At 36.2% G+C, this 21,638-nt stretch overlaps 1 protein-coding gene across 1 annotated transcript in view; it reads left to right on the forward strand.

The window, feature by feature from the left end:
• The window catches only part of SNTG2 (syntrophin, gamma 2), a 644,399-nt gene that overhangs the window by 48,138 nt on the left and 574,623 nt on the right, over window positions 1–21,638 (forward strand). The window contains exons 3-4 of the mRNA XM_006882917.1: window positions 6,456–6,512; window positions 6,611–6,668. Coding sequence (XP_006882979.1) covers window positions 6,456–6,512; window positions 6,611–6,668 — 115 coding nt within the window. The remainder of the gene's footprint in view (window positions 1–6,455; window positions 6,513–6,610; window positions 6,669–21,638) is intronic.

Below are 21,638 nucleotides of genomic sequence, written 5' to 3' on the forward strand. Positions count from 1 at the left end.
AGCAGCAGCAGCAACATACACTTGAGTAATGGTGATTTTAACAGGTCTTCCTTGTATGTGTATTGAAATTATCTTATCACAACACTATATTGTGGGACAGATCTTGAGATATCTTTTAACAATTAATATGCTTTTTCGGCTTATTTTTTTCATTCCTAGTTGATTAAATTTGGCTAATACCAAAGCATTTCAGCTCATTAATGCCTAGGGTGATGAAATGTCACATTTCATTTTGACAACTTCTAATTATGCTAGGCAAATGCTTTTTACAGTTCATGTTCCAGTTGTTAATGGATGTTTGCAGCAGGTTCTTCTCATTTGGAGTCTTGCCACTTTAGAGCACCAAAGTTCATCGCTGGGTGAAAAATGCATTCCATCTTTATTATTAAGGTGGATTATATTTTCAGGAGATAGATTTTGCCCAGTCATGATTTGAATACCTTCCAATCTTCTGGCACTGTGTCAAGCAGTGCTCTACTGCATTAACAATTACTTCAAATTGTTTTCCTGTCAAACATTCTTCTAGGTGGTATAACACTGGTCTGTGCGTTGCTGTATAGAGGTAACTTGTGGTTGCTGTGATGCTGAAGACTGTGACAGTGATGTGTCAAATATGATAATGTTTACCCATGGCAGACAGTGTTTACTGGAGCTTCCCAATTAAAGCAAGCCTGGAAGCCGGAGTGGCATCCACTTCTGAAATGGTTTGCCTCCAGGAACTCTATGAACAGTGCTCAGGCCTTTCATTCATAGGGTCACTATGAGTCATCTATGACTTGACAGCACTTAATAACAACAACAATTATTTCACTAGTGATGGCTGCATCTGGTTCTTAGTCTGTGTTTGTTTTGAAGCTCAACTGAAAATTGTCCAACATGGATGAGCCTGTTTGTATTTGAAGTAGCATATCTTCTAGCATGCCAGCAACAGTAAAGTTCAGTAAAGTGACCAAAAAGTTGTGAAATTTCTATATAAGATCATAAAAAAACCCCTAGGATACTGATGAAATACAGTGATTTTGTCTGTATTCTAACAGGAAAAGTAGTAAAAGGTACTTACGATTTATCTTCTGTATTTTTCATGTTTATAACCTTCATAAGTTTATAATCTCTATTATGAAAGCATGATAGCATTGATTAGCCAAGTACTTTCTGTCACCTTTGAATTCGTGAAACTCTGATGCTTGAATGAAGGAATTTAAAATGATAGAAAAAGACAACATCTCATAGATTAAACTTGACATCCTGACATTTTCTTTAATTAAATTATTTTACAACTGGTTATTATTGACCACAATGCCTATGAATCCTGTGAACAACCGCAGTAAACATTGATTGCCTTATCCCGTGTCATGCTTTAACCCATTGTTACAGTCACTGTATCATTTTATCTTGTTGAGGATTTCCACTTATTTATTGGCCCTCTACTTTCCTAGCATGCTGTCTCTTCTCAAGAACTGACCACTCCTAACAGCATGTCCCCAGTATGTGAGACAAAGTTTGTTATTCTCATCTTTAAGGAGCTCTCTAGTTGGACTTCTTCCAAAACCTTTTTGTTCTTTTGGCAGTAATTTGGGATATTCAGTATTCTTTTCCAATATCACAGTTCAAAAACATCAGTTCTTCTGTCATTCTTATTCATTTTATGGTGGTTAAATGATAAATAGGAAGTAACTGAAAAGACTATGACTTGGATCAGGTGCTCCTTAGTTCTTTAAAATGAAATCTGCTCTTTAGGACTTTGAAGAGGTCCTAAGAGCAGATTTTGATTTCTTGACTACCAAGATGCTGATTGCATAAACAAGATACAATTTTTGACATCTTTAATCTTTTCTATCATGATTCTGTATATTGATTAATGGTAAATATTTTTTAGGGATTTTTGATATTGAGATGTAATCCATATGTAAGACTACAGTCTGATCTGCAGCAAGTGCTTCAAGACCTTTACACTTTCAGCATTTTATGTCATCTGCTTAGCACAAGTTGTTGAAGAGTCTTCATCCAATCCTGATGCCCTGTTCTTCTTTATGTAATCCAGATGCTCAAATTATTTACCGAGCATACAGATTGAATTGTTGTTGATAAGTGCCATTGAGTCATAGACGACACGTAGTGACCCTATGAAGGAAATGCTTGAACACTTATATAAATTTTGTTTATCCAAGCTCATAGAGTTTCCATATACAAGCTAACTATAGGTATTTGCTGGTTCTTAAATCTGTGTGGACATTTAACTTGCTAGAGGACACACTTAAACAATAAATACCTTTTATTTGAATTTTTTAAAAAAAAGTGGTGGATGCCACTCCTGTTTCCAAGCCTTTTATTTATTTTTTTTCTTCTATTTCTATCTCCAGACTTTATTGTTTGGGAGCTTCACCCTGATACATTTTGTTGTTGTTGTTATTATGTGCCATTGAATCGCCTGCAGCCCATAGAGACCCTATATACAGCAGCTCTGAAACTTGCTCTGTCCTGATGCATACTTTTCCTAATTTTAAACACTGCAGTGTTCCCTTCTCTGTACATACAACTCTTTATTGATCTAGGTCTAAGATTCGCATATGCATAATTAAGTGTTCTGGGATTCTCATTCTTTTCAAAGTTAGCCATAATCTGTTATGATCCACACAATCAAATGTTTTTTGCATAGTCAATCAAACACAAATAAAGATCTTGCTGATATTCTCTGCACATAGCCATAATTCTTCTGCTATCAACAGTAATATCCTTTATGCGTCAGTCTTTTCTGAATCCAGCTAAAATTTCTGGCAATTATCTGTTAATTTTTTTAATTATTTGGAAATATTTCACTTGTATGCCATAGTAATTGTACTGTTCTATAATGTCTACATTTTTTGCAATGACTTTTTTGGGAAGGGAAACAAACTTCACATAACTAACTTACTCAAATGACTAGTTACGAAATGCATTATTGTTCTCATTTCACATATGCCGAAATAGAATATTTTAAATGACTGGTTAAGATTTGCACAGAAATTAACATTGTAGCATATTCCACTGAACAAATATTTTACTAAGTCAAGATGGGTGCTTGGGAAGAATACCTTTAATACACTTTTCAAATTGCACTAAAAATATTAAAGACATTTATGATTAATTTTTAAATATAACTTGTTCTGAATTGTTGTTGTTCTTATGTGCTATTCATAGTGACCCTATGTACAAGCATTCTGAAGCCTGCCCTGTCCTGAGCCAATCTTACTGACTCCAGCATATATACCTCCATTGCTCAAGTTACTGTGTCAATCCATCTCATCCAGGGTCTTCCTTTCCTGTGATGTCCTTCCACCTTTCTGAGAATGATGTCCTTATCCAAGGATTGATCCCTCCTGGACACATGCCCAAAGTATGTGAGATGGAGCTTCAAAATCCTAGTCTCCATGAAGAAACTTGGTTTCACCCTCTCCAAGACAAACCTATTTGTTTTCTAGGCTGTCCATGGTATGTTCAAGACTCTTCTACAGAACTAAAACTCAAAGGCATCAGTTCTTCTTCTTGTCATCTTCAGTCATTGTCTAGCTCTCTGATGCATAACAGATAATAGTGAAGACCATGGCCTGGATGAGGCACACCTTAGTCTCTAGACCGACATCTGAATTAGTATAAATTTTTAGTCCATGTTCGTTCATTTTTAAGTAAGTGATAATTTTCTCATTATATCCTTTGAATTCTCTTTATGTGAATGAAATGGTAGTTGTAAAATGTATGTCATGACTGGAAAATATTAACTGAGATGGAAATTAACTTGTTTCTTCTCAGATTATATTTCCTCTGACATGTATTTGCTTCCTCTAAGTGAACTAAATTATTCATTTAATCATTAAAATTAGATGACCTCATTTAGTATAATAATTGTTTATAATTAATATGACAGATAAAATAAATAGATGAAAAATTTCTGGGGAGTTGACCCTGCCTCCTGGTGATTCCATGAGTGTCAAAGCAGAATTTTACTTCATAGGTTTTTTCAGTAGTTGATATGTTGTAATTACGTTGGCAAACGCTTCTTCCTAGGTGTCTTTGGATAGACTCAAACCTTTTATTAATAGCTCAGAGGATTAACCATTCAGACAACTTCAATTCTCCAGTGCACTGTTGCTTATGAATTTTATTTTCTTAGAAGCATATGACATATTATTATCACAAAATGAGTCACCTGCAACTCAACAGCACTTAATAACAACAAACAACAACAACAGCATTATCATCACAAAATGGAAGTTTGAAAGTGATTTCTTCGTATTCCCATTTTCATACTTGAGCATATTGAGATGTGAATGTTGGTTGAATAAATCTTCGACTCTGTGAATAACTTGGATTTCCCTTCCTTTTTTCAAGTAATACACTTAAAAACATTTGCTTACACACTTGATTTTTTAATCAATATAAAACTGTATATTTCTAGTACATAGAATATTTCTCTCTCCCAGTGGATAAACCTTTGAAAACCATATATCATCAACAGGGGATTTAAAAGAAAATCTGATTTAGCTGTTCTTTGGTTAAGATAGAAATAATAAATGTTTCTGACATTTCATATAAATGCTTAGAATTTGTGAGAAGTAACTCTGACTTTTCTTTTCATCCGTCTATTTGAAGAGTTTGAGACAACGATAAAAATGTTTGATGAAAATCTAAAGACACTGTAATAAAGGTCTTATTTTATGCATAATTTTATAAAATTTCATCAGTTAATATATGCTCAAATAATTTCAAGACAGAGAGTAGTTTTAAGTAAATATATTACTTAATATATTCAGAGATATACACTTTAAAAAGTATATTTGCTCTAAAGGTTTATTTCTTTAAGCATGTGATGTATCAATTTATAAGAATAAAGTTACAAATAGATCTTATAAGTTGTTGGAAATATATATGCAAGTTTTATGCTTACTTTATTTTCATTAGGCTGTGTTTATTGCTAGCAGTGAGTTTATGCCATATATGAAACATAAGCATAGCAATATTTTTCCTGTTATATTTTTGTAGTTGTTTTTACCTTTCTTGTTTAAACTTCTTTTTTCTTACTCTCAGTATATAAACTCTTTTAAAGAACCATTCAGGCTGAAACTTTTTAATTTATCTGCATCCATGACCCTAATACCAGGAGCTCTCTTTCATACTTGGTGACCTAGTGGTCAGGAGTTGCATTGCCTACCCAGTGGCATGGGGTTCAAATCCACCAGCTGGATGGGCTCTCTTTTGGTTCGAGATTTACAGTCTCTGAAAACCTGATGGAGTGGTAGCTTTGAGTCCGTTCTGACTCAACAGCATATAACAAAATAACAGGAGCAGTGTTCTTCCTACTTTGTCCCCTATCTAGGTGTAATAGATTAGAAATTAGTAACTCTAAACCATGAGTACTTACACATAATTTAAAATAGAAGAGATTTGGAGATTCTAAGCATGTCAGTAGTTATTTAAGGTAATGTACTACATCTATGTTTGGTACATTTATCTACCATCTTCATCTTTAAATTTGTTGTTGTTGTTGTTAAGTGCCATCAAGTTGTAGACAACTCATAGAGACCCTATGAACAAAAGACCTGAACCCTTGTTTAACTTTAATCATTTCTCCACGTTCATAGAGTTTCCGGAGGCAAGCTATTTCAGAAGTGGATGCCTCTCCTGCTTTCAAGGTTGCTTTAATTGGGCAGCTCCACCAAACACTGTCCACCATGGGGTACCATTAATACAAAATACAAATAAACACAGAAACACCACTCTGATTTTAAATGCATTCTGATTCATATCAATGACATATGAGAGAGTACAGTTGGCTCATAGCATATACAAAGCTGTACAGCATATCGTGATAAACTGCCCATAAATTTGGAAGACTTCTATCTTTCTCAGATCACAAGGCTGATGGGTTCAACTTTGTAAGCTGTCCACTAGTAGCCAACCACTTAGCCTTCCTTTCTGAACAAAGGTTAGGGAAAAGCCTGGTAATTCAAGGATTGATTTCAACTAGTCAAATGGTATAATTGAACTAGACAAAGAAGTAGACAGAGAGAAGAGCAAGTTTTGGAATTAGTAGAATGAAAACTTTTGTAAAAACCTTCCATTGTAACTTAATTATTTACTACCTTGGATTGCAGCTTCCACATTTACTACCTTGGGGAACATAATTAAATCATTCACTACTCTTAACTTTAGTTTATTATATGCAAAATGGAGATGATTTTTCAACTTTGTAGAATTTCTTTAGAGATTTTAAATAATTCATATGATAGATATTTTAGCAATGTTTTCTATTTCTATGTGTTAGAGAAGAATGAAGTTTTATGATATTATTACTATGATATATAAACAATGCTGTTTAGAAATATATTTTGACCATTTATTGAACTTTAATAAGTTGACTATTCATTTTCTAGTAGTGCACTTTAACCTAAACTTAGTTTGTTTTCTAAAATTTTTTAAAGCACAGAACTGTTACACTTCGTAGACAACCTATTGGCGGCTTGGGCCTGAGTATAAAGGTATGAACATATGTTTACTATTCATACTTTTCTTTTTCAATGAACATTTCCAATAAAATACTGATAACTGAAGCTTTCTTTGGTTGACTGTGTTTCAGGGAGGTGCTGAACACAAGGTCCCTGTCGTCATATCAAAAATATTCAAAGATCAATCAGGTAAAAATAACTAAAATGACTTGTATAATATTTTTTGAGATATTATTTAAAAGGTTTAAAAATAAACATTTCTTTTTTCTTGACTATTTAAGCTACCATTTCTTTCTGCAATTATATCTTATTTTAAAGGTTTCCTTGATTCCTTGTTATCACATAGCATTTTTCATTTATACTGATCCTCCAAACCTTTGAGAGATTTATGTTTGATACAGTAAGTTATTTTTCTAAAGGGATTTTGTTGTTGTTGTTGTTAAGCTATATGATCATGTTTAACCTTCCTAATAATCCTAGGAAGTAGGCATAATTTAAATTCTTACTTTATAGACAAACAGAAAAAGAGAAATAGAAATAGTTATTGATGATTCAGTGGTTTGAAGACCAAAGTGCTTTATGATGCACTTTAAAAATTGAGGAGAATTAAGTATAGATGAAAGAATTGGTGCTGTTCATTAAAGTTTCTTACATAAAGGATGTATAAGGATAAAAAAAGTTGTTACAAGATTACAATACAGCAGTCCAAAGAATGGGTTGTAGCAATAAAGTTGAAAATCTATTTGGTCCAGTATCTGATAAGTTAGTTGATTAATTACCCTGTCTACTTACTAGGTGGGAGAAAGATGAACGGTTTTCTCCCTTGTGATTCACTGCCTCTGAAAACCTGCTGGAGGGACAGCTATGAGGCTGTGCTGACTCAACAGCTCACAACAACAACTTACTAAATGGAATAGTGACTATAGGAATAATAATTGCTGAATAACATTTACTGAGACTTTATTGTGTATCTATGAATAGTAAAGATCAATTTTCTATCCATATACTAAAATATTATTGCCCGAAAAAGTAGGATATATTATGATAAAATGGAAATACTTCATTAAAAGACTTATGTCTAAGGAGCTCTTAATAGAATTCTGAGCTGCTTGATTGGTTAGCCTCCCATGTCACCTGCTATCCAGCTTGTCTTAGTACTGTTCTGTAAGTTTGTCCCCCCTCCCCATAGGCAGAACCTTTCGGAGTTGTTTGTGATTCTCAAGCTAATTCCAACTGATTGCAAAATAGAACCTAGCTCCATAAAGTTTTCAAGTCTGTAACCTTTCAAAGATAAATTCCCAAAGTTAATCTTCCAAAACTTCTCTGGGTGAATTCAACTACAGATCTATTGACTAGTAATTCAGAGCTTGATCTTTTACGCTGCTCAGGATATCCTTTTGACTTGTCCTGATTATCAAAGTGCAGCAGTTGTTGTTGTTGTTGTTATGTGCCATTGAGTCACTTGTGACTCATAGTGAACCTATGTACAACATCTCTAAACTCTGCTCTGTCCTGTGCCAATCGCACCGTATCCAACACATCTGTCCCGAATACCCCTGTCACTGAAACAATCCACCACATAGGGGGTCTTCCCCTTCTGTGCTGTCCCTCCACCCTTCCAAGCATGATGTCCCTCTCCAAGGACCTTTCCCTCCTTGCAACATGTCCAAAATATGTTAGACAGAGCCTTAGAATCCTTGGCTCCAAGGAGCAGCCCGGTTTGACCCTTTCCAGCATGAATCTGTTTGTTTTCCTAGCAGTCCTTGGTGCCCTCAATACTCTTCTCCAGCACCACAGCTCAAAGGCATCAATTCTCCTTCTATCCTCCTTAGTCATTGTCCAACTCTCTGATGCATAACAAGTGATTGCAAAGACCATGGCCTGTATCAGACGTACCTTAGTCTCCAAAGAGATACCATTGTTCTTGAGTACTTTAGAGAGGTCCCTAACAGCAGACTTTCCCATCATAATATGTCTTCTAATTTCCTGGCTGCTGGTGCCGAGATTGTTGACTGTGGAACCAAACAAACTGAAGCTGTGAACAATCTCAAATCTCTTCACAATCCATTCTGATACTGCCAATTGGCCCAGTGGTGAGAATCTTTGTCCTCTTGACATTGAGCCTCAATCCATATTGGAGGCTGCAGTCCTTGGCCCTCTGCAGCAAGCGCTTCAGGTCCTCCTCAGTCAGCAAGCAGGGTTGTATCATCTGCATATCACAGATTGTTGATAGATCTTCCACCAATCCTGACCCCACATTTCTCCTCTTAAAGCCCAACCTCCGGGATAATCTGTTCTGCATACAACTTGAAAAGATATGGAGACAGAACACGTTCCTGGCGTATGCCCTTCCCAATTTTAAACCATGCAGTGTTTCCTTGCTCTGTTCTGACAACTGCCTCTTGGTCCAAGTATAGGTTTCTCATTAGCACTATCAAGTGTTCTGGTATTCCCATTCTTCTCAGAGTCAGTCACAGTTTGTTATGATCCACAGTCAAACGCCTTTGCATTGTCAATGAAACACAGATAGACATTCCTCTGGTGTTGCCTGCTTTCATCCAAGGTCCATCTAACATTAGCTACAATATCCCTAGTACCACAACCCCTTCTAATCCCAGCATGGACTTCTGACAGTTCTCTGCTGATGTGTTGTTCCAGTTGGTTTTGGATAATCTTCAGTAGAATTTTGCTTGCATGTGAGACCAATGAGATTGTTCTATAGTTCCACACTCTGTTGGGTCACCCTTCTTTGGGCTGGGAACAAATATAGATCTCTTCCAGTCAGTTGGCTAGGTGGTTGTTCTCCAGATTTCTTGGCACAACTTGGTGAGCACGTCCAGGGCAACATCTGTTAACTGAAATATGTCAATTGGTATACCGTCTATTCCTGGGGCCTTATTTTTTGCTATTTCCTTCAAAGCAGCTTGAACTTTTTCCTTCATCACACCAAGTGCAGTAGAGACACATATTTTAAAAATTAGAATCATTGATGTTGGAAGATTGATGCCTTGATTAATTAGTATCTTCTGTCTAAGGCTGTCAGAATGGCAGTGGATTGACAAGAACGCTCCTGTTCCATTGAGACTTGAATTGTTAACACAAAGATGCTGTCTCTCTGATGGTTCAGAATCATCAGTAGTTCCAAGGGAGAAAAGTGACAAATCCCATCCCTTGTGATTTATAATTTTCCCAGTACCCACCAAAGGGTCAGCTATGAATCTGCTATGACTAGCAAGAATGAGTGAATTAGTCTGACTAATATTAAAATTATTTAAGATTAGAAAATTGAACGATAACACTACAGAGACTAAATGTAAAACAAGAAATAAGAAAGGGACCACTATTGAAGAAGTGCTTCGTCTGTTGTTGTTATGTGCCATTAAGTTAACTGTGACTCATGGTGACCCTTGAACAGTGACTCTGAGCCCTGCCCTATCGTGTAGTATCCTCACTATCTCTAACACACCTGTACAGTTACTGTATCTGTTCATCTTGTTAAGGATATTCCTCTTTTATATTGATCCTCCACTTCTCCAAGCATGTCATTCTCCAAGACTGGCACTTCACAACATGGTTAAATATGTGAGATCAAGTTTCACCCTCCTTCCTTCAGGAAGCACTCTGGTTTTACTTTTTCCCAAACAAGCTTGGTTTAAAGAACTTATATATGTGATATTGAAAAGAAAAATGAAATTTTCGTTTACATTTGACTGCATTTTTGAGCAATGAAATTCCCACTATACATATAAATATATAGGATTGAGTGTAGAGTACGAAACAATGCTGTTGTTATGTGCTGTCGAGTTGCCTGTGATTCATAGTGAACGTATGTACAACAGCCCTATGCCATGCTATCTCCTGTGCCAGTCTTACTGTCTCTGACACCCTACCACCATTATCCTGGGCACTGAGTCAATCTATCTCATCGAGGGTCATCCTCTCTTATGCTGTCCCTCCCAAGCATGACTTCCCTTTCCAAAGACCGATCCCTCCTTGCAATATGTCCAAGGTATGACAAACGATGCTTCTGAATCCTTACCTCGAAGAAGCAGCCTGGTCTCACCCTCTCTAGGACGAACCTGTTTGTGCTCCTAGCTGTCTATTCAATTCTCTTCTCCAGCATCACAGTTCAAACACATCACTTCTCCTTCTATCATCCCCAGTCATTGTCTAATGCATAGCAAGTAATTGAAAAGACCATGGCCTGAATCAGATGCATCTTATTCTCCAGACTAACATCTTTGCTCCTCAACACTTTGGAGAGAACTCTGACAGCAGACTTTCCCCAATGCAATTTGTGTAGATTTATTATTATTTTTTTTTTTTATTTCCTGAAGTCTGGTACTAAAAATGTTTATTGTGAAGCCAAGCAAACTAATTAGTATTTTATCTAGAACTCTTCTTGTTTCACTTGATTTTGTCAATTTTATTATCCCAATATTTCTGGTCATGAAAATTATCAGTATGATAGCTGAAAAAACAAAACTTGAAGTCTTCAACCAGGGAAAATCTTCTGTCTTCTATCATCTAAAGATAAGATTAAATCAGTGACATAAGATGAATATAAATTTGATTTCCTTAAAAACAACCTCTTCATCAATGACAAAAATTGTCCATTTTCTTATTCACCATCTAATTCACAATTTTCTTATTTAGCTTCTTTAAGTGAAATAAACATTAACACAACAACGTTTAATGAATACCCTGGGTGAAAATTAGATTTAACCTAATTAATCATAACTAAATTTATTGTTATTGTTATGTGCCACCGAGTCACCCACAAACCATAGCGACCCTATGTACATCAGCTATGAACACTTGCCCCCTGTCCTGAGCCAGTCTCAGTAATTCTGAAAGATGAACCCCCATTACTCCACCCTTACTGTATTAATTCATCTCATCTGGGGTATTCCTTTCCTGCCCTGTCCCTCCACCCTTATGAAGATTATGCCCTCTACAATGACCAGTCTCTCCTGGCCATGAAACCAGATTATGTGAGGTGAAGCTTCAAAATCCTAGCCTCCAAGGACAAGCGAAAACAGTCCTATTTGTTTTCTTGGCAGTCCATGGTATATTCAAGACTCTTCTCCAGCACTATAACTATAAGGCATTGATTCTTCTTCTGTCATCCTTAAGTCATTAGCTAGCTCTCTGATGCATAGCAAGTAATTGCGAAGACCATGGACTAGAATAGGTGAACCTTCGTCTCTAGACTGACATCATTGTTTTTCACCATTCTGGAGAGGTCCCTGACAGCAGATTTTCCCAACATTATTTTTCTTTTAATTTCCTGACTGCTGGTGCAATAATGTTGATTGTGGAGCCCAGAAGGCTGTAATTGTTAACAACCTCAATTTCTTCTCCGTCTATCATGGTGTAAACAATTGGCCCAGTGGTGAGAATCTTTTTCTTATTGATGTCGAGTGTAAATCCATGTTGAAAACTACAGTTCTTGACCTATTGCAGCAAGTACTTCATGTCCTCTTCACTTTCAGAAAGCAAGGTTGTATCATCTGTATAACATAAGTTTTGATGAGTCTTCCTTCAATTCTAATGCCACATTCCTCCTCATATTGCCCTGAATTTAAAAACCAACTCAGCAACAGGTTTGAAACCTTGGAAACTAATCAGTAAAGACCAGATGAGCTGTGGGAAGATATCAAGAATATCACTCATGAAGAATGCAAAAGGTCATTGCAAAGACAATAGAAAAGTCCAAAATGAATGTCAGAAAAGACTCTGAATATTGCAGTAGAAAACCAAGAAGCCAAAGCAAAGGGAAGAAATCAAGAAGTTAAGGAGCTGAACGGAAGATTTCAAAGGACAGCTTAGAAAACAAGGCAAAGTATTACAATGAAATGTTCAAGGAGCTGGAATCAGAAAAGCAAAAGGGCCAGACTCTCTCAGCCCCTCTTAAACTGAAAGAACTAAAGAACAAATCCAAGCCACAAGTTTTAATGCTTAAGGATGCTATGGAAAGAATAATGAATGATTCAGGAAGTATTAAAAGAAGTTGAAAAGAGTATACAGAATCATTGTACCAAAAAGAATTGATTGACACAGAATAATTTCAAGAAACAACATATGATCAAGAGGCTATGGTGATGAAGGATAAAGTTCAGGCTGCTCTGAAGGACATGGCAAAAAATAAAGCCCCAGGAATTTATGGATTGTTACTAAATTTACATATGCATAAATACATCTTTCACCAAAAGGATATTTAGGAGTCAAACTGCAATATACATATTTTTTCCCTTTTTCAGGTAAGGCTAGAAAATCTACCTTTAAAGTTTACAACAGACAGGAATATATTTAATAAGAGATTGAAAACTAATGAGCTTATAAACAGAGCTGTCATCCTCAACCTTGGGGACAGGAGTCTCTCTTCAAGGAGACTCCTTTTGTAGGTTAAGGGAGAAACAGAAGTTCATCAGATACCTTAATATTGTTTTCAGTGGTAATACAAAAATATTTTATTTATATGAGGAAATAGTTTTAGTTTAAACAAACAACTGACAAAGTCAAAGAGCTATTTACACTTCTCTGAATAAAATTATCATTCACTTTGAGAGCTTTGAAGCATTTCAGAATTAACATTAGTATTAAATTGGACTTAAGTGTTTCGGTTGTATGTATCAAGTGTTATAATTGTGAAATTGACAGGCAATGCAGAAGCTAAGTGCTTGAGAGCATTTACAGTCAAATTCTACAAGGGAGAAATAAATCAATTTGTTATTGAATTAGGCATGTGTAATTACTTCTGCATCACTGTAAGCCATCTGGTTGACTGATTAATAATTGAAAGGGGAAAAAAGAAATTGTCACTGAATTGATTCTGACTTATAATGACCCTATAGGACAGAGTAGAACTGCCCCTCTACAGAGTTGAAAAAAGAGAACCCCACAACCTCAAACTCTTTGCCTTTGAATCCTAACAGATTTATAGCTCACTCTCTATCTTATTTTTGAGGGCTGTAATTGGAGGGAAGGAGATTATTGAACTTTCTACCATAGCTGATAGAGGATTCAAAACCCAAGAGAGACTGCCTTTGTGTTAGCAGTACAACATCATATGGGCTATGCTACCAGAGTCCCAAGTTTACAAGACTGTCAATCTCTGAAGACGCAGGGTACTATGGTTTTCTCCCATGGAGCAGTGCTTGGACTTGAATCACCAAACTTTTGCTTAACAATTGAGCAGTTGAGCCGTAGCACTTCCAGGGCTCCTTTAGCTGAAAGAATTTTCAAATGTTTTTTCCTTTACTATCTGTGAAGATTCTCAGTTAATTAGGGAGCTCTATTGGCAATAAGCTGTGCTGTAATCCCAAAGGCACATGGTTCGAGGCTACCAGCTGCTTCATAGGAGAAGGATGGACAGTCTCTTCCTGTGCCATCAACTGCCTCTGAAAACCCACTAGAAGGTCACCTGTTGGTCATTTCTGACTCTTTGGTCCACAATAACAATAACTCAGTTATTTAGTAGTGATGAGTCACTTTGATTCATGAAAATGAACATAAGCCTGAGAACAAATTTAATCAACAGATAAAAACTGTGAAAAAAAAGAGCTTTATCCTCAACTTAGAAAGGAAAAGGCTATTTATTGTTTTGTTTTGTGCTGTCAAATCAACACTGACCCATAGTTGACCCTCCAGCAGGTTGTCAGAGGCAGTTAATCACATGGGTGGAGATTGCTCTTTTCCCAAAGAGCTGCTGGTGGCCTCAAACCACATCCCTTCATGATTACAGTGTAGGTTCTTGCCACTAGGCCACCAGAACTCTCTATTTGAGATACAGGAAGATAATATAGGAAATAGAGAACAAGGAGACCACAAAGACCCTAAAACAAAAGTGAAAATGACATCATAGTTTTTAAAAGGGGATGTCAAATCCATCTTAGTGCAATTTATCAGCAAATGAGCTAAAGAATCTTCCAACTGTGTTATCCATGATTGAATAGGGGTGATCAGAAGTAAGTAAACTAAATGAACAAAAAAATAAAAGCTAAGTCATCAAATTATTCTAGCTCACTGTGACTCTGTTCTTCAGCTCTAAACCTTTACAAAAGCAGGCTATGTTTTGTGAAGTGATATACAGTCCTTTCCAACTCATAATTAAATTTCCAGATTTACTAGATAGCAGCTTCTTACCATTAGGCCACCAGATCTCCCGAAAGATATATGTTGTTGTTGTTGTTATGTGCCATTGAGTCACCTGCAACTCAGTGCACAATAGCCCTAAGCCCTGCTCTATCCTGTGCCAATCTTATTGTCTCTAATACATCTATCCTCATTACCCCAGTCACCAAATCAATCCATCTCATCGAGGCTCTTCTCCTGTGCTGTTCCACCACCCTCCCAAGCATGATATCCCTCTCCAAGGATTTGTCCCTCCTTCCATCATGTCCTAAGTATGTCAGATGAATCCTTGCCTCTAAGGAGCATCCTGGCTTCACCCTCTCCAAGCAAAAGCTATTCATTTTTTTATCACTCCATGGTATAGTCAATACCCTTCTCCAACACCACAGCTCAAAGGCATCAACTTGCCTTCTATCATCCCTGGTCATTGTCCAGCTTTCTGAAGCATAGCAAGTAATTGCAAAGACCGTGGCCTGTATCAGGTGCACCCTTGTCTCCAGACTGGCATCGTAGATATATATTTATATATCTCACATCTATATTTTTAGTACATGGATTACTTGTGTATTGATTATTCATTTTCATATGCAATTTGGTTATTTCATGACATACTTTGGACATGTTGTAAGGAGAGACAGCTCCTTGGAGAGGGACATCACGCTTGGGAGGGTGGAGAGACAGCGCAGGAGGGGAAGACCCTCTATGAGGTGATCGATTCAGTGACTGGGGTAATCGGGATGGGTGTGTCAGAGGCATTGCGATTGGCACAGGATCGAGCAGGATTTAGGGCTGTTGTACATAGGGTCGCTATGAGTCGCAAACGACTCGATGGCACATAACAACAACACATTTAAAATAATTTTTTCTCATCAAACTAAATGTATGCAGTTGAACTACATTGTAAGACATGACCATACTTTCAAGTAAGTTTGCAATTTCATGAATAATTTTGTAAATAGAAAGAGTTCTTTATTAATCCCAGGTTTAGTAACTGTTAAGTCACTGTTGTCATTATGTATTTCCCTAAGTTAACATGATAAAAACCCCTTTATTTTAAGCTTTACTTATTTCTTTGTTTTTATTATGCTAGTTCATTTACAAAATTTGAATGCATTGTTTTCTAGAACAGATTCTTCCATTTTGGCTAAGAAATCTCAATTTTATGGTGACATGAAAAATTAGGATTTATATTCTGGTTTAATAAAAATCCCAAGTATTTAATGAATTTATGGTTGTGTTGAAATACACCCTGAGCATGTGAGTTTTACTTTTACATTTACTTGAATAATATTTGCAAAATACTGGCTAAATTTTAAGTCAACATATCTTTACAGTAGTGTTTTTTACTATAGTAAAACAAGTGAAAAGAAGGAATATCTTTCCAAAAAGCTTTAAATTTTACTTCACAAAAGAAGATTCCCTTGCAATCTTTTCTACATCCTGCTAGCCAGAACTGACCACAAATCCCCTGTAGGAAAGACAGGAAAATGTATTTACTATGACCTACTTAGGTGACCATGTTTTATATCCTGAATGGAGGGAACTGTCAGGGCTTCTTTTACTGAGACCAAAGGAATGTTCCTTATATCTAGAGAGGAGGAAGAAATTAGGGTTCTATTATTACGTCAGTTTGGTGGTTTTTTGGTAGTTATGGATAAGAGCCTTTTCATTTTACCATCAGTTGTACTGAATTATGCACATCAGTTGTACTATTCAGCTGTTTAACTTTTATGAGACATATTCTATTTACTTGAAAGCTTCACTTTTTAATATGCTTGAGTAATCATTATTTGAAGGCATTATTAAACCTTTCTGTTATTATTTAGAACTTCTTTTTTATAAGATGTTCCTACTTTGTTCTTACCTATTTTAAGCATCTTACATTGTTTTGTTTTGTTTTAAATAGTCTCTTTACAAAGCACATTGGTTTATAAGGAGATTAAATCGTGGCACACTGATGTGCTATAAGTGGGTAAAAAGATCAAGCACAAAGATCCAGGTTCCACTTACCTTAATAATTAAAAAAAAGACACTTTCCAAATAGTCCTTTTACTTTAAGTGAAGAATAATCTGAGAGAAAATAATTTAAGAATTCAAATGAAACTTGATGTTAGATTGAATACTCATCAGCTTTTGGGCCCAAAATATGCTGTTGTTGTCATTGTTATGTGCCATCTAGTCGCTTCTGACTTATAGCCACTCTATGTATAACAGCTCTGAACTCTGTTCTATCCTGAGTCAGCCTGTCATCAATAACATACCCACCCACATAACTCCAGTCACTGAGTCAATCCATCTCATCAAGGGTCTTCTTCTCTTGTGCTGTCTGTCTACCCTTCAAGCATGATGTCCCTCTCCAAGGACTGGTTCCTTCTTGCAACTTGTCCAAAGTATGTTAGAGGAAGCTTCAGAATCCTTGCTTCCAAGGAGCAGCCTGGTCTCACCCTCACTAGGATGAACCCGTTTGTTCTTTTAGCAGTCCATGTTATATTCAATACTCTTCTCTAGCACACAGTTCAAAGGTATCAATTCTCCTTCTATCCTCCCTAGTCATTGTCCAGATCTCCGATGCATAGCAACTAATTGTGAAAACCATGGCCTGAATCAGGAGCACCATTGTCTACAGACTGACAACTCTGGAGAAGTTTTCGACAGCAGACTTTTCCAAGGCAATTCGTCTTTTGATTTCCTGGCTGCTTCTACAAGAGTGTTCATTGTGGAGCTAAACAAACTGAAGTTGTTAAAAGTATCAATCTCTTCACCATCTGTCATGATGCTGCCAATTAGCCCAGTTGTGAGAATCTTTGTTTTCTTGATGTTGAGATTCAGTGCATATTGAAGGCTGCAGTCCTTGATCTTCTGCAGCAAGCATTTAGCTCCTCCTCAGCTTCAGCAAGCAAGGTTGTGTCATTTGCATAACACAGGTTGTTGCCCTCTCCTGGGCAATTATCCTACTGTGACAGTAGTGTTCTGCAAAGGGAAGAACGAGGCACTAAGCCATAAGAAGTCAGTCTTGGATCAGAAGTTCAAGGCAAATGACCTTTCCTCAGAACCATTTGAAATAGAAAGCCTTCCCTAATATTAGCACCTGGAATTTGGACTTAGAGGCTCCTGAACTCAAGAGATACTGACCACAGCATAAGAGACAGGTGGCAGCTTGAGTCATTTGGACACACAGAAGGCTTGAGACTTAAGCCATCATATCAAGGGCTGGATATGGGGAGAGTGGTATTGAATGGAGTAGATGGGAATTGAAGGGGATGCTGGTGGAGCAAGGTAAGGGATGGTTCAAGACACATGTGCCAAGGATGGGGAACAATACTGAATCTATTGGTTGTTTCTGTAATCGGGAAGTGTCTTTCATATCCTCCTTTCTGTAAAATGCTTCTCTGTCAGATACTGTTCTAAATCTGAGCATTCAAATTATGACAGACTAAGAAAGAGCATTGGCCATCTTCTTCCAAAATAACAAACCTTCTTCTAAAACCCATTAATATAACAAACCCTATATAATAATATACTTCTACACTGATTTTTTTTCTCAGTTCCGATATAAAACTCTGTTATTTACCATAATAAAACTGAGTCAGAATTGACACAAAGCTGAGCTTCCAGTGCATTTTTTTCATGCAGTTAACTGTCTCTGAAAACTGGGGGGGTGGGGGGGGTCAGGTATGGGTTGCTACAATTCTGCAGTACTTAACAACAACAACATACTTATTTTCCTGAATGACACTGAATCAAGGATGCAAGTATCATTAAATAGTAGAAGACTTTACTTCAGATATTTCTGAAGTTAAGGGTTAGAATTTGTTTTGTCAAAGAAACATTCATGAAGAAATGTGCTAAGCTATATGTTGTACCACAACATGTCTGTCAGTTTTTGTTCTTCTTCTTTGAAAATCTGTGCTTCTCTTTTAATAGCTACTGCTAAGATTTTACAGATGGGTTTAGAAAGCTGGAAATTCTTGAATTTCCATCATCACAAGAGCTCTCAAAAATATAACAGGTCTTACCTAGTCATTTCTGTTTGAAAAGCAAGAAAATGGCAGTATTTATAGTTTTATTCTTTTTTTAAGGAAAACTTGAATTTTTCTCCAGAGCTTGGCATATGTCTTTGAATAGAACTTTTGCCACCACTATTGCCCATTAAAGCTTTGAATGACTGACAAGACTAAATTGAAAAATGCAACAATTAATTTTATCATCAAAGAAGTGTGTTCATTGGGAATCTCTTAATGCCCAATGATCATTGGTTAGTGAAATATTTTATGTCCATACTGACAAATAACTTTCAGCCACTGAATGTTTCAAAATAATCCTGTTGATGCTGATATGGGAAGATAGGCTATGTAAGTTATTTGGCTATAAAAAAAATAAAATCAATAAATCAGAAAAATATTACCTTTCATGAAATTACATTTTTTTTAAAGAACTAACACAAGATTTTAGATAAAGGAGTTTTGTCTGTGGATTTAGGACCTTGACTGTCAATTCTGTCTGGGGTTCAGTGTCATTAGAATCACCTGCTAACCTTTTAGAAATACATAATCTAAGTCCCTAACATAAGAATGTTACACAACATTTCTTTTTTAAAATCAGCTTTCAGGTACATTTATTTGAGACATTCTGAAAGCAGATGTCTATATTGATTATAATTACTATTATTGTTATATGTATATTGTAATTGTTATCTCATGCTGTTGAGTTGACTGCAACTATTCCCTACCGTATTCGCAATAGCTCTGAACCCTGTACGCCCTTTTCTGAGCCAATCTCATTGTCTCAAATAGACTGGACTCTATTATCTCAGTTCCTGTGTCAATTCATCTCTTTCATGATCTTCCTCTCTTGCCTTGTCCCTCTGTCCTTCCAAGCATTATGTACTTCTCGAAAGACTGATCCCTTCTGGCAACATGCCTGAAGTATATAAGATGGAACTTCAGAATTCTTACCTCTAAGGAGTAATTGGTTTAGTCCTCTCCAAGACAGAACTGTTTGTTCTCTTGGTAGTTAATGGACTGTTAAACACTCTTCTTCTGCAGCACCACAAGTCAAAGGCATCGAGTCTTCGTCTGTTATCCTTCGTAGTCTTCTGTCCAGTGGTCTTTGCAAAACTAGATGTATAAGATATTTTTAAAGGAAAATAATGCCAATTATTGGTACATTTACATTTCTTGAACTAATAAAGTCACTGAATATCTTTTTTGTTGGACAAAAAGGAAATGTGTTCCTCTAAATTAAACAAGAAATCCAGTTCATTTCTTACACTTCATAGATTATTTCACCACCACTCAACAGTTTTATAGGAGATAGTCTAGGAAAAAAAGAAGATACCTGCCTCTTTCCTCACTTAAGAAGGACACTGAAAAATGGATTTTTTAACCTGTATAACATAATGAAAAAGATTTGTTTTGTGTTGCATATTTAGAACTGAGCCAGCCCTTTGTGTGATTATTTGATTTTGTATGAGCTCAAGCTTGGCAGACTAGCTAGTTAAATTCTTAGATGTTTTGTCCTCTACACATTCATTTACTGCTTATGTGAGGTACTTGAGTGCACCTGCCAAAGCCCATCTGTTCAGAAAATAAATGTGCATGCTCATCAAGGTATCTTGCCAGTACGCCTCAGCAGTGGTGCCAATCACTGAAGATCCCATTAAAAAACACTGAAAAACCACCATAGACAGCAGAGATTTAATGCCATTTGATAGAATTTATACTTGGATATTACTATAACCACTGATAAAAGTGTCACAGTAAGGTTTTAGTGTTGGGACTGGAGATTTTATTGTGATCACATTTTTTTCAACTTAATTCTATATGTTTCTGCTGTTTTCTCGACTACAAAGCATCAAAGAAAATGTATATAATTTCATTGTCATTGAAACTGTCCACCTAATCCATATATATCTTCTCCTATAACCACATTTATCTCTTCCGTTCTGATACACACATTCATACCTCACCATTCATACATTCATATACCCATATTATTCTCATGTGGAAGATTTTTCCGATCTACCTTTGCTTATCTCTGTCTCATATATATTTGAAATGCGAATTCTGTCTAGTCCTTGAAGACTTTCCTACCATCTTCTCTCTATCCATCCACCTATTCAATTATATAAAGATACATATGCAAAGTTGCAGATGACTGGTTGCCACATAACAGCAACAATATATTTGGTGCTTATAAACATACATATGATATAACATTGTACATAAAGGCACTTATATTCCATGCTGCACTGTTAAATGAGGGGTCTGCAATTTGAATCCCCCAGTCACTCTGCATGAGGAAATTTTAATTCTTTTTCTTTTACCATAATGAGTATGAATTGTGCTAGATTTTTGGACAATTTCTTCATCATGTTTTGCATTTGAAAATTTACTCTAAAATTTTTTTCCTTGTTATTTATATTTACCTTATACTTCCTTTTCTTTAAATACTGTATAACGCTGTTTTACTCTTGAGCACTTCATAGCCTGTTCCTTGTTACATGACCTAATGAATATATAATAGCAGCAAGGAGAACAGACTGTCAACTTCAAAATGCAGTGATTAAAGATTCCAAGTTACCTTTTTATAGAACTTAAATATTTCACAGCTTTGTACCATTGCTGTCTCACTTTTCAGATCAGTGGACTTTTGTCTTTGACATTAATCATGTTGCTGTTGAACTTGGCAGCCATGTCTGCTGTATTGCTATATGGCGCCATCTTCCATTACATTACGTGAAAGAAATGGCTCTTGTAATTTAAAACATGATATAATACAATATTGGATTCAGTGGGTTCACATTGATAAAAGAGTTTCTGTTTCCCCCCTGAAGAAGATATTTAAATAATAAAATGGCCCTCTCTTGCTGTAGGTGGTTTAACATTGGTCGTGGCTCAGGCTTTATAGGAATACAATATGTGAAGTCACTGGTTTCCTTGGGATGGATATGGGAGCATACTCAGTATATAAAAATTTTTTAGGGTAAATGTTATTAATTCTGCTTTTCGTATCAAGCCAAAA

The sequence above is a fragment of the Elephantulus edwardii genome, unplaced genomic scaffold (assembly GCF_000299155.1).
Source record: "Elephantulus edwardii isolate Elephantulus edwardi_28Jun2011 unplaced genomic scaffold, EleEdw1.0 scaffold00025, whole genome shotgun sequence".
NCBI classification, from domain to species: Eukaryota; Metazoa; Chordata; class Mammalia; order Macroscelidea; family Macroscelididae; genus Elephantulus; species Elephantulus edwardii.